Source organism: Triturus cristatus, chromosome 3_1 (genome assembly GCF_964204655.1).
Source record: "Triturus cristatus chromosome 3_1, aTriCri1.1, whole genome shotgun sequence".
Classification (NCBI taxonomy): Eukaryota; Metazoa; Chordata; class Amphibia; order Caudata; family Salamandridae; genus Triturus; species Triturus cristatus.
The window spans coordinates 1027679375-1027694241 of NC_140583.1; the positions used below are offsets into that span (position 1 = coordinate 1027679375).

At 42.9% G+C, this 14867-nt stretch overlaps 1 protein-coding gene across 1 annotated transcript in view; it reads left to right on the plus strand.

Moving 5' to 3' along the window:
• LOC146861438 (NXPE family member 1-like) overlaps window positions 1–14867 on the plus strand; it is a 282476-nt gene that overhangs the window by 238310 nt on the left and 29299 nt on the right. Inside the window, exon 3 of the mRNA XM_085645733.1 lies at window positions 579–640. Within this exon, the coding sequence (XP_085501859.1) occupies window positions 579–640 (62 nt within the window). The remainder of the gene's footprint in view (window positions 1–578; window positions 641–14867) is intronic.

Sequence of the window (14867 nt, forward strand, 5' to 3'; positions counted from 1 at the left end):
TTATGAGTGTGGAAACATCTGCACATGTGTTAAAGATCTCAATACACATAAATTAGCTCACACCAGTATGTAACTCTTTTGTGATATCCTGAAAGCATTACAAGTTACATTCAGTGGTAAACTTTAGTTAGAGACCTAATTTATATTTGTGAATAGAGTTACGACACTAACTTTTATATTTAAGCTGTGTTGAACCATGTGTGTAGGGTGTTTTGTTATATATGGTGTAGTGTGCATTTTATTTTGTGTGTGTGCATTTTTAAAGTGGATAGTGTTGTTGGGATTAGATAATACTCATCTACATGACATGACTGTGCATTACTGAGTATGATGTATTTAGTCTAATTCTTTGTGTTTTATGTATTTTTGTAGTGGAAATCAATACTGTGTGCTTATTATTACCCAACTACATTGCTAGATATATAGCATTACCTTGAAAATCAAGAATGTCATTGAGTCCAATAGACTAGTTGAAACACGAAGCAGTGTTAATGGGGTATGGTGATAATTGCTTTATTCACTTCAAACATTTGTCCATGATTTATTCATTAATGTATATTTGATTATCTGTTTTTAAGGTCCAACATTGGAGTCGAAATTCCAAAGCCTTTTCAGTATATTGATGTATTTGACTGTAAGAGTAAGTAATTCTGAGTTATTAATTCCTCTTACTATGGTACATCTACATTCACCTCCTACCCTCAATCTTGTATATGTTGTTTAATCGATTCCTCTTTTTCTGAAGGCCTTTACAACTTCTTTTGGGTTTATTTGCTTTGATGATGAGTAAAATTACCTCAAAATAAAACACAATATGTGATGGGACTTTTGACTGATGGAGGCAGGCTCTGGTGATGGTGAATGTGCCATACAGTTACTATACTTTCAAAACTGCATCAATTAGTTTGTTTCATTATTAAGAAGATGCTGCATTTATATTCTTTGCATGCAAATAGACCAGGCATGGTGACCAGCACTACAACCTATCCAGCTATCACTATTGGGTCTCTGACTCTCACATTAGGGGGATCAGCCTGATGTTAGAGTACACTTTAGTCTCCTTTCCTTGTCAGTATTTTACCTCTCTTCTGAGACTTTTGATTGTACAACAAGGTTGCCTTTTATGAGTAGACAATGTACATTATTAATGACAAATAAATTTAAATAAGAAGAGCCATTGGCCAGCTCCTAATGGCCTGTGTGGATGACTTTGTAGTAAAGGTTTTTTCTATCTTGGAGTTGTTCCCCAAATTCAACATGTGGTACACCCTTTGTTCACCAATATGCGCACCACTGTAGTAACATTGCTTTCCCATTATGTAACCTTACAGTACTGTAAGCATCTATAAAATCAAGGCTTCAATTTATTAGATGAAAGACAGTTATTTTAAGCTTGTCAGGATATGAATATATAGGTAAATGTGGGAAGATGTTGAAGGGAAACGCATGTAAATAGCACAGAAGGATTCTGTTAAGACTCTACATATCATTAAACACTGCACATCCGGTGTCATATCCCAACTTGGAGACCACATCCAAGATATTTTATCTAGCTATAGAGATCTTTTCACATCTTTTATGTCCCGCTTTGTAGCCCTCATCTGGAGTATTAAATTCAAGTCTGAAGGCCTCACTTGAGATGTAAAATCAGATATATAAACCTCTTTTTAAAATATATGTCCTGGTTTATGGCCCTTGTCTGAAGTATCCTACACAGTTCTAGAGAGATAATGTAACATTTCAAATATAACTGGAGTGATTGCAAGCATTGTGGCGATCTCTTTGTACCTCATCTGGAGCATGAGCTTCGAAGATCTCCCATAGACCATTTCCTCCACCTCTAAGAGCTTCATCTCAAGTATGGTACCTAGCTGTTTAGCCTCATCAAGAGTAAATCAAGATCCATCCGATGTATTCTACCCAGCTCCCATGGTCTCATATGGAATATCTTATGCAGCTCTGGAGCCCATATCATGTCTGTCACACATAGCTCTAGAAACCATATGAATAGTTTTCCATTGACCTCATTTAAAAGTGTGAGCCTAGCTGCAGGAGCTTCACATAGAGAATCAAATCAGAGTTAGAGACCTCATCTCTAGTATGGTGCCTAGCTCTTCTGGCCTTATATGGAGTATCATATCCTAATCTATAGATCCCATCTGGATTTATGGAGTTTTACATCCAGCTCAAGAGACCTCATCTTGGGTATTGCATCCAGTGCTAAAGACCATTTAACAGTATAAAACTCTAAATACGTCATCAGAAGTATCATGTTTCACTTTAGAGACCTCAAAATAGTATCACGGTAAATTCTAGAAACTTCATTTTGAGTATAACATCCAATTTACGACACCAGTCTGTTGTATCATATCTATCTTTAAATGTCTCACTTGAGTCAATCTCTAGAGTCCTTTTCTCACGTTTTCTCTTCAGGTCTCATATTGATTATCATGTCACCCTTTAGAGTCTTCCTCTGGAGCATCATCAGTATAGGTCTAATGTGGACTTCTGCACTGAGATCTAAGATATTTCCCAAGTATCATGGACAGGTCTTGTTTCATGCTCAACTGAAGATAATTCAACTAGAGTATTATATTCAGCTCTAGAGGTCACATCATTGGAGACTAGAGACAATTTCTAGAGCAGCACACCCACATCAATTGCAGCTCTAAGAAATTCATCTGATATAGCAAGGTGTATAGGTCTTGTCCATAGCACTGTATCCAGCCATAGAGGCCAATTCTTGAGTTGAGTCTCAGTTCTCCCATGTGGAACATTATTGCCTGCTGTAGAAACTCTATCTGACAGATCAAATCCAACACTAAAGACCACTGTTCCCTTCAAGGTGCGTGCCTGTGCACCAGCGCAACTTTGTGAATCTGAGCGCGCAGTGACTTCCTTGAAGCGCACACACCACCAGAGGCAAGTATTCAGGTTAATCGCAGCGCCCTGTAGAAGCATGATGGACGCTGCGATTAACATGAATACTTGAAGAAGAGCAGACAATCTGCCCCCCTCCGTGCTCCATCAAGAAAAAGCATGCAGCAAGCCTAATATCACGACGTGTGCTTTCACAATCATTAACATATATTAGTGATTGTGAAAGCACAAGTGGTGCTGTTGGGCTTTCTGCCTGCCTTTTCTTCACAGAGCGCGGCCGTTTATGTGCCTTTTTGAAAGTTTTCACGTTAAATGCAGCCCCTTGTGTAAGCATGTCGGGGCCCTGCAATTAACATGAAAACTTTCAAAAAGGCATGCAATTTGCTGCGCTCTATTTCCAAAAGGCATGCAACAAGCCTAACAGTGCAACGTGTGCTTTCACAATTACTAGTATGTATTAGTGATTGTGAAAGCACACATCGTGCTGTTGGGCTTGCTGCGTGCTTTTTCTTAACAGAGCGCAGCTGTTTTTGTGCCTTTTTGAAAGTTTTTATGTTAAATGCAGCCACGAGTGTAAGCATGTTGGGAGTTGCACTTATGAACACTTAAAAAGGCACACAATCTGCTGTCCTCTATTAACAAAAGGTACACAGCAAGCCTAACAGCACAATTTGTGCTGTCACAATCCCAAAACTAATATATATTAGGGATTGTGAAGTGCTGTTAGGCTTGCTGTGTGCCTTTTGTCGATAGGGCGACCAGAATTTTAAAGCCAAAAACCGGGACATTTCACACAAACAGAGAATGGGCTACACATAGCTGCCAAGGTTTTAGATTGCTATGTGTGACATTTTCAAAATTTCAGTGCAATCAGGGCACAAGTCCCAAACAAAGAAGTGGGGGGACAAACCTAGTTAGGCAGTATGCAAGTGACATCATGGTGCACGACATCACGGTGAGCGACATCACACATGGCATCACAGGAATTGACATCACAGAAAGTGACATCACACATGGCCTCATAGGAATTGACATAATTCAAAGTGGCATCACAAGCCGCGACTTTACAGGAAGTATCATCACAAGAGGTGACATCATAGAAAGTGGCATCACAAGCCATGACTTTCCAGGAAATGGCATCACAAAAAGTGGCATAACAAGCCATGACTTAATGGGAAGTGGCATCACAAGAAGTGATATCAGATCTGAAGCCTTCACATATATGTTTAGCAGGTCTATCATGTGTACGTTTGAGCGCATTACGAGGATAATAGCACAGTGAGCTTTGGAAGGTGATGTGTGACTTCTACACCTTGCAAACCCCCAGTTTTATGTAACACATCCTGTACATTCATTTACAAACTTAAATAATTTATTGTACATGTAATATGCATGTGTTGATGTAAAGCGAAGTGTAACAAACTAACAAGGTTTGAACCTTTGTTTCACCTCTGCTTCATTTGTGTCAGGTGTTAGGTTCCTGACTGCCCACAGCCAAGAGACTCGAACAAAAGGAGGCCTGATGACCCCTCAAATTCCGCCTTTGTTATGGGCCCTGTAGTAGTCTTAAATAAGAAAGCCCTGTCCCCACCTGCACTTTTATGCTTGTTGCAAATGGAAATCAGACAATGTGCAGGTGCTGCTGAAAGTGTCCTGGTGTTTGAAATTACACCGGACAAAATCAGCACATTAATCAGTGGGGCCCAAAATCTTGGCAGGAAGGACGATGTTATCTACTGCAATAGTGCACATGACGCGCACTTTGCAGCTGCAGTTCCAGCTTCTCCCTCACAGCACGCAGGTGTTGTCAAGGCGCTACAAATGTGTGATTAATGCATTTTAGTGACCACCACACTAACATGCGTTAGTCTAAGCCTGATGTGTGGTGGTTGGCAGGGCTGCGAAAGGCATGCAAGAATGCAGCAGGAGATAACTCATATAAGGAATGTTCTGTGGTTGGCTAAGGATAGGACACAACAATGCATTTTCACAGAACTCATTGTGGTGCAATCTTGAATAACACAGACACCTCTCAGGGATATAGCATTCACATTTGACAAGTGAGAATAAGGGACATATTGTTACATTAAACAACTTTTAATGGAGAATATGCTTTTGAATATTGTATCCTTTTTATGTTTGTTGTATGTTGCAAACCTGCCTTAAGACCCTTCATGTGGTGCTGAATGTGTAGAAATACACTATCTTTTCACTTTATTAAGCAAATGTTTGAGCGATATGTGCACTGATATTTGTCACTGCACCCACACAAGTGGTTGGGTTCTTAGCGCACATAGCCTTGGCTGCAGTGCACAGAGACCATATAATGCAGCACACAGAAGAAAGAAATTAGAGGGAACATTGCTAAAGACCTCATATGGAGTTTGTGATATCTTCCTCTTCTCTGTCCCTTTCTCTTCAAAGAAATGGTCTGGTGTATAGTCTGAAATGTAAATAAACTAAGATTCTAAGATTGCATCTGTTCGTATTAAAGAGTATCTAGTTACTTGAGTCTCTTGTCTTTGTCATAGTACATCCTATTCACTGCACTGGCAACAAGTTGGAGAGGTGGTTAAAACACTGAACACCTCAACACATGAAAGAAGCTATTTCGCAAAATGCTTGTATGATGAGGCAGACACACCGCTTCAGATAGCTGATACTAGAAGCATTGGTGCCCCGTATTTATATATAATCTGCACTAAAAATGTATCCTGTGAAAGTACTAGCGAGGTTGTTTTCAGGCGTTATAAGAAAACATGCTTTTTTGCAGATGTCCCCCAACATTTTGACCTATTTGGTCCCCAATGCTGAAGGTTTTTGGCTCTGGAAGTGCATTGCAGCCTGCTAACCAGCCCCGTGCCAGTGCTGTCTCCCTAAAACGAATATATGTGAAATGGCAACCTTGATTGGCAAGAACTTTAACCCCCTTATAAGTCCCGGGCAAACGGTACTCGTGGTACCCAGGGCATGGGAGTTAAATAGTTCACCTGGGACTGAAGCACTATTTTTGCAAGCCTGAGTGACCCATGTTAACAGATGACAGTAGGCCTGCCACTGCAGAATGCAGGAGCAATGCAAACTGTTCCAATTCGAATTTTTCCTCAACATGAGGGGCAAGGTCGCAGCACTATTTCTGATATATACCAACCACTCCTATGGTTAGCCTATTGAGCCCAGGAGGCAGGGTGCATTATTTTAAAGGTGGGGACATATAAGTGCAAGCTTTTATGTCCCTATAGTAGCCATTACCATTAAGGGCTGATAGCCCAAATATTTCCATGGTGATAGTGCTTAATTTTCATAAGGGATAAAGTACCCCCTGCCGGTTGGTCCTATGTTCATAGGATAACATAGGATGGCCCTCGGGCACACCCGAGGTTACCAGCTTCATTATGGTGCTGCTGAAATATGACATGTTCGGTATCAAACAACTTGCTTTGTCACCTCAGACATGATTCTCGCATCAGAGTAGTAATAGCATTCTCCCAGGTGGTTGCATTAGAGGTTGCTCAAATAGCTGCTCCATTCTTTCCAGTGCTCTGGCTGTCAGCCTGCAACTGCTGTCACAAAGACAGGAATCTGACCCCCTGCCAAGAGGTGCGCACTCTCCCAGGAGTCCGAAACAATGGCTTTCATGGGAAGGCAGTGACAGCTCCCTCCTTGACAGGATGGCTAGTGAAGAGGCACATCAAGATGGTTCACTTCAAAGCTTTCACCACCTCTAATACACATCCAGGCTGCCTCCCAAAGGAAGGAACAGCTGTCCCCCCCGCCCCCAGGCACATTTGCCCCTGGGCAGAAAGAAAGATTATGTAGTTAAGAGGTGTACACCCACAGAAGGTTAGTCACACCTCTAGGGTGGACTATCTGATCTGTACAGCTAAGGAAGGTTTCTGCCATTTTAAAAAGTGGCAACATAGAGGGTTCTGGGTAGAAAAGGTGACACAAACCCCGGATGTGATCATGTCAGGGGCGGGGATTAACTGCTGGGTCTAGTAGCCAATTGGCCACATACACCCACACCCCTAACGCCCCTAAATCTCAGATTTAGGGGTACCTCTGATACCAGAACCATAGTTCTGATCTGACTTGCAACATTGGACACAGAAGAGACCTGAGTCTGCAATAACAGGAGCTGTTCAAACCAAAGGCATGATAGCCTGCACCTGTGAAAACCTTCCTGGAAGTGCACAACTGTGACTCATCCCAGATCAAAGACCAGTTCTCCCAGACAGCGGGACGCCTTTAAGACTTTGAGAGCCAAAGGCAACTCCAAACTCTCCTAGACTAATGGAACTGCTCCCCTGAAGTCGACTGGTAAAAACAACCCACATACCAGAACCAAATAATCACTGGCCATCCGGCCCTCCAAGGGATCACTCAAAAGTAGATGGTCCAGTGCATTGTGGGAAACCCAGCAAGTTTTAGGCAGCTACCATTTTCCATGGACCTCCAGACATCGAAACATCTTCTTGCTGACCTTACGGCTGCCAAGGCTTGTTGGTGGTCAGTCCTGCAACCACCAACTTTATTTGATGCTTTAACTCAATGTAACGCCTCAACACTTTCATCCGACACCAGCAGCGACTCTGTTGTTGAATTTGATTGACCACAATGCTAATGTTTTGCACTATTGATATGCACTAATTTAATTTTGCTTGTAAAATCCATAACTCTGGTTATACTTATCCGATTTCCTATATTTTGATTTGTAAATTTAAATAAAAAACTGTTTTCTTTGTATAAATTGGTGGGGGATTTCTTTCAAGTCATGTCAATTACTTATCTTCCCTGTTGTTAATGAAGTCTAACCAGCCTCACTACATAATACTCCACTTTCCAACATGAGTTATTTAAGGAACAGCAGTGACACTCAAACTCAGTTGATGCAATGCAACAGGCAATGCTTAAAACAGAAGACAATGCTCGGCATAGCAAGGCCACACACTGTAGAGATAACATTCCAGGATCAGGCAACCTGTGCCAGTGATGCAGATGCTCATGAATATGGAAGGAACACACTACATGCAAATGAGTCATTGAACAGCTGCAACACATCAAACACAGAGGAGCCAAGCAATAGCTCAAAGAGTAGACATGCACTATATAACAAGTACCATGACAAAGACTAATATGGCAAGCAAACACTATTTTGAATACAACTCTATATTCCTGAAACAGGGTATTAGATTGTAAGACAAGAGACATTGGCTTAAAAAGCCTACTTAAAGAGGTATGTGTAGTGGTGCAAAATATAGCTATATTTAATGATGAAACAGTCTCTGACTATTGCTTAGGAGTGTTTTCTTATTTAGTTTTTAACAATTAACAACCCAAGAGAGTTGTGAACACTAGGCAGTATTCACCTGAGAGATTTCACAAATATTACAGACAATAAAGAAAAAATAATAATCATTGTGGGATAACATACAAAATGCAGTCAAGTTTCTCATCTATAATTGCCAGGTCCACAATATAAAAGACCCTCATAAAACAATACTGCTGAATAACAACTCTTGACTTAGTAAAATGTTAGTGGCAGTTGTGGAGCCAACATGAGCAATGTTACATCACCTCTGTTTTTCTTACCTTGTCCTGGTGAACCACTTATCTGTTGATGGAAAAATATTTTCACTAATTACTCAAAGGTCTATAACATTAACAAGTGCAGACTGGAAATACATTTCAGTTTTACATTATTTGGGCCGGAAGGCTAAGAGATTCTGAAGATAAAAGATCATTAAATGAGTCAATCAAAATGTAGATGTCTACTATCTTCCATGAGTGAGCATGATATTAGAACGCTACCATTTTGCACAAAGAGAGCAAGGAAAATGTGAATCTGGTAAAGACAACACCACAAGTTCATGCAAATTGACTTCAAGCTGCAAGTTTGGGCTGTCTACAGAAGAGAGAATCAGATATCAATTCATATTAAAATGCAACAGTGACAAATACGTAAGAATTGTGGATTATGGAAGAACTAGCATTTGGGGAAGTGCTTGTGATTGCAAAAAGAGTAGAACATATGCTGAAATATGTTGAAGAGTTAAGTGCAGACTGTGTCTAGAAATCTACGATTGAACAGATGAATGAGGATGCGATATGTGTGTGTGGTAAGTTTTTGTTGTGGAAATTTGGAACATAACGCAAATGGAGTGCATGTCCTAATCTGAGTGTGAACTGAAATGATTGTGATGGAAGAGGACATTCCAGTAAAATCTTTAGGGGCATAGATAAAAAGAGGTCTACAGAAGGTAGCAATAGAGACTTGCGCTGAAATAATCTTACAAGTTTGTCAAAAGACAAAGGTTTATCCTTTGGAGACATTGATTATTGTTGGTCCTGAGATTCTCATGAAATCTGACTCTTGTTAACATTTCACAATTATCTCAAAGGAAACCTTTCCTAAAAATGTCAGCAATGTGAAGAGGCTACATCAGATGGATATCACCTCCATTAGATATGGGATATTTCCTTTATAGCTGTTGGGTTATTTTAAAGCATTCTTAGGAATGGAAGATAACATTACAGTAGGAAAAATGCAAGTTTTCTGTAAATGTGTCAAACTAATAGGGTGGATTCATTCAGGCCAATTGGGATTCAACCCGAATCCCGAAGTAAAACCAGAAGTTCAGAGCAGTGAATTAGTTCCTGAAACAAAGGTTTTTATTCCAAATTCAAGGATTTGTTTTCTGACAAACTAGATTACTTATAGGTCAACAGTTAACAAATTTAAAAACAAAACAGGGACTGTTCCTGTGGTAGCAAAAGTGAGGTGTTTACCTTTGAGTGTTCAGCAGTCAGCACATTCAGAATTGACAGATTATGGTTTTTGGGTGTCATTGAGTTTGTGGAGACAACTAAATAGTTGGCCCCAATTGTAGTGGCAGGTAGGGAGAATATTGAGATTCATCTTTACATTGATCTTTGTGCACTGAATAGAGAGGTAGAAATATATAAACATGCTCTTCCAAATACTGAGGAGCTGATTTCCACTTTAGTTGGCACAAAATATTTTATTACTCTGTATCTAGTCTCAAAAAGAACAGTGGATGGACAGAATGCAGAGCAATGTCATACATTCACCCCAGTACAGAGATCTGGGCCTAAATTCATCGTTTTCTTCCTCACCATTCCATTCCAGTTTGGACCCAGCTTTATGCAAATCAGTCTTGACCCTGCGCTCAATGGGAACAGTCCAGTCCGAACTGCCAGGCCAGGTCCTCCCTGGACTGGAAACAAGCATCTTAGGACCGGTCTCGGGCTTTCAGCCCTCATCAGCCAGGATAGCTTGACTCCAGTGGCATGGAGAGCACGGGACCCATGTATGGGCATACCCGTCCCACTCGGGGTGACAAATGCAAAAAGAACAATTTATGGACAGAATGCAGAACAATGTCATACATTCACCCCATTACAGAGATCTGGGCCTAAATCTTTCGTTATTTTGCTCAGCATGCAATTCCAATTTGGACCCAGCAATATGCAAATCAGTCTTGACCCTGCGCCCAATGGGAACAGTCCAGTCCGAACTGCCAGGCCAGGTCCTACCTGTACTGGAAATAAGCATCCTAGGACCGGTTTCAGTCTTTGAGCCCTCATCAACCAGGATGGCTTGACACCAGTGGCATGGAGAGCACGGGATCCACGTCTGGGCATACCCGTCCCATTCGGGGTGACAAATTGAAAAAGAACAATTGATGGACACAAAGCAGAACACTGTCATACATTCACCCCTGTGCAGAGATCTGGGCCTAAATCCATTGATTTTTTGCTCACCATGCCATTCCAGTGTGGACCCAGCCATATGCAAATCAGTCTTGACCCTGGGCCTAATGGGAACAGTCCAGTCCGAACTGCCAGGCCAGGTCCTCCCTGGACTGGAAACAAGCATCCTAGGACCGGTTTCTGGGTATTGCCCTTCATCAGCCAGGCTAGCTTGATTCCAGTGGCACAGTGAGCAAGGGACCCACGTCTGGGCATACCCATCCCACTTAGGGTGAAAAGTGCTATGCAAACAAATGATGGACAGAACGGTGAATAAATCATACATTCACCCCCAGTCAAGAGATATGGGTTAAATCTATTGTTCTGGAAGGCCATGCTGAGCAACAAAACAATGGATTTAGGCCCAGATCTCTATACTGGGGTGAATGTATGACATTGTTCTTTTTGCATTTGTCACCCCGAGTGGGACAGGTATGCCACACGTGGGTCTCGTGCTCTCCATGCCACTGGAATCAAACTATCCTGGCTGATGAGGGCTGAAAGCCCAAATACGGTTCTAGGATGCTTGTTTCCAGTCCAGGGAGGATCTGGCCTGGCAGTTCGGACTGGACTGTTCCCATTTGTAAACTCTTTCAGGATGGCAACTTATTCAGCATTCCGTCCATCATTTCTTCGCGTAGCACTTTTAACCCTAAGTGGGATGGGTATGCCCAGACGTGGGTCCCTTGCTCACTGTGCCACTGGAATCAAGCTAGCCTGGCTGATGAAGGGTAATACCCAGAAACTGGTCCCGAGATGCTTATTTCTGGTCCCGGGAGGACCTTTTACTTTACTTTAGACTCATTTGTATGGGGCAAAAACCATCCCCGGGGGGATCTCTCGGCACCAGAGAGGGAAGGCTAAATGTAAAATAAAATCTTTAGAATAGCCAGGTCTCGAGCATTTTTTTAAATTGTGGAAGGTTGGGGCAGGCACGGATTTGTAAAGGGAGCTTGTTCAAATGCTTGGGGGCCAGATAAGAGAACGCACGACCACCCATTTTGACTTTCCTTATTCTCCGGCTGCAGAGCAGGCTGCGATTGCTGGATCTGAGTTGTCGTCCAGGTTGATAGCGTTCAATTTTATTAGTCAACTAAGCCGGTCCCGTTCCATGCAGGGACTTAAAGACCATGCATAGCAGCTTGAAGATAGCGCGTTTCCGAACAGGAAGCCAATGAAGTTGGCGTAGGAGAGGAAGGGAAGGGGTTCATGCTGGTTTATTAAGGGCAAGATGAGCTGCCGTATTTTGCACATCCTGCAGTTTGGACAACAGGTCTTCCCTAATTCCTACCAACAAAGAGTTGCTATAGTCAAGGTGACTGATTACGAGCGTCTGAATGAGGGCCTTTCTGGCGTTTAGCGGGATCCAGGGGAAGATCTTTCTGAGCATCCAAATGGTCCCAAAGCAGGTGCCTGCGACAGTCTTCACCTGTTCTTATTGTCTATTCTAACCTAGGTTCTTAGCCCACCCTCTTGGGGAAGGACCTTCTCCTAGTTCTGATGGCCACCAGTTGGAGGTCCACAGTTCTTCTGCCTTGCCAAACAACAGTATCTCCGTTTTGGAGGAGTTAAGTCGCAGAAAGTTCTTCCTCATCCAACTTGCTATACTAGTCATACAGTTTATGAACTTAGCTTTTGTTACTGCAGGGTCGTTCTCTATGTCCACTATCAGCTGCGTATCATCAGTATAGGATTTGGTTTTAGACCCACAGTTTCTGTTGATTGAGACCAAGGGGGTGACATATAGATTGAATAACGCGGGGCTCAATATAGAGCCTTGTGGAACCCCCTTATCCACTGCAGCTGTATGTGACATAAAAGAGTCCAACTGGATGCATTGTGTTCTGTCAGACAGATAATTCTGAATCCATTCAAAGGCCAGACCTCTGACACCAATCTCTCGAAGACTGATCAACAGGATACGATGAGAGATGGTGTCAAAGGCTGCTGACAGATTGAGCAGCACTAACATAACTGGAGAGTCCTTATCCAGTGACATCCTTGGCTTATCGGTAACCTCTAGTAAGGCGGCCTCGGTGCTGTAGGATGCGCGAAAGCCGGACTGGGATGTATCTAGTATCTTGTTCTGTTCTAGAAAGTAAGAAAGATGTCAGTTGATTAGTGTCTCCGTGATTTTAAAGCAACAAGGGAGAAGGGAGATTGGCCTGTAATTCTGTAGATCAGTAGGATCTGCTAGAGCCTTTTTGAGCAGGGGCTTAATGCGTGCGTTTTTCCATTTGCGTGGAAAAGTGGCTGTCGCTAATGAGATGTTACAGATGTCTGAAAGTGTGTACGCTAAGACAGGGGTTAGCTCAGACATAACCGCAGGTGGTACCGGGTCTGAAGCAGAACCCGATTTTGCCTGAGATAGTAGAACACCCACCTGCTCACCAGTAATGATGGGGAGACATTATAAGCTCGGGGAGCAGGGGTTTCCCTGGAGGAGGGCTCTCTCATAAACATCCTCTTCAGGCCCGAAGGAGTGATATATAGTGTCGATCTTATTAGTGAAGTGGGTCGCTAAGTGATCACATAATTCCTGTGTGGATGGCAGGAGTGGACTATTCCCCTGTGGATTTGTAAACTCCTTCAGGATGGCAAAGAGTTCCCACGAGGAGTCTTTGACTCCCATGATGCGAGAGCCTAAATAGGTTCTCCTTGCTATGTTACAGCTATTTAAATAAATTCTGTGGGCCTCTCTGTAACACCGTTCATCTTGCTCGGATGTGGATTTTCTCCATTTCCTTTCTTTTACCCTACATAGGGCTTTTTCCCTTCTAAGTGTATCTGTATACCACAGGGCAGGGGCTGCCCTGGCCTGGATTTTTACCCTCTTCAGTGGTGCAATAGAGTCAAGGACATCTGTTATAGAGGCCTCAAATAATTCTAAAGCCATGTCACAATCATTGCAGTTCCTAAATGCAGGAAGAGTATAAACACTGCCAAAGGCGGAGGCTGTCACCTTTTTCCAAGCTGCGGAGTTCTTTGTGAGGTTGCGGAAGACCACGCATTTTAAGGGGGCCAGGAAAAGCTTAGTACCGAGAGGTCCGTCCAGCCTACCCTCTGCTGAGGTTCCAATATTAGTTCTGAGATGTTGGAAAAGATGGTGTCCAATACATGACCCGCCAAATGAGTTGGGCTAACTACTCTAGATGAGAGCTCAAGGGACTCCATGGCTGCAAGCAAGCAGGCCGACTCTACATTGGCGAGAGCCTCCAGATGGTGGTTGAAGTCCCCTACGAGTAGGAACTTGTCTGTTTGTAGCGTGAATGGGACCAGCCTATTTAATAGTGCTGTGCAAAGTTCTCTCTTATTTCCTCCAGGAGGGTGATACACTAGAGCTCCCGTCCATTCAATCATATGGGCTCGCTGCACTCTGAAAATCAACAGCTCTAGATTGGGGGTGGAGACAGTGTCAAGGGTCTTAACACGATAAGGGGGACGCGTGGCGATTGCCAGACCTTCACCCCTCTTTCCTGATCAGTCTAAGCGCACAACTGAATAATCCGCTGGGAATGCCATTGCCAATGCTGGTGTGGCATCGTTGCTCAGCCATGTCTCAGTAAAAAGACAGATATCAGGTTTGGCGTCATCTAGCAAATCCCAAATTTCTGCCATGTGTTTTGGGATAGATCTGACATTAAGATAGAGCCCCAGAAAGGGTACTGCTGGTTCCCCCTCAGACTGCTTCTCTATCCCACCAGACTGTCCTCTACCTAAAAGATTACCCGTCGAGTCGGCATGAGGGGCACGTAAGGTACGAGCAGTGTCTACTAATGACACTGCTTGAGTATTATTTCTCCCCCCAGGACAGGATTCAGCATATCCCAATTGCAACAACCTCTCTCTTGAATAGCACATCCTAGGCACAGGACATACCTGTTGGAATACGGGCAGCATCTCCTGGCAGCCGGCAGCGTTCAGGTGCGGGCGGGCGCAGACGGGCTTGCCTTAGCCATGCCTTCGGCCTGGCTTGGCAGTTCGGTCTGGACTGTTCTCATGAGGCACAGGTTCAAGACTGATTTGCATATGGCTAGGTTTAAACTGGGGTGGCATGGTGAGCAAAAGAACAATGGATTTAACCCAGATCTCTTGACGGGGTGAATGTATGATTTATTCAGCATTCCGTTCATCATTTGTTTGCGTAGCACTGTGTCTAGTCTCAGCTTACCACCAGGTAAAATTAGATGAACTTCACAAGAATTGACTGCTTT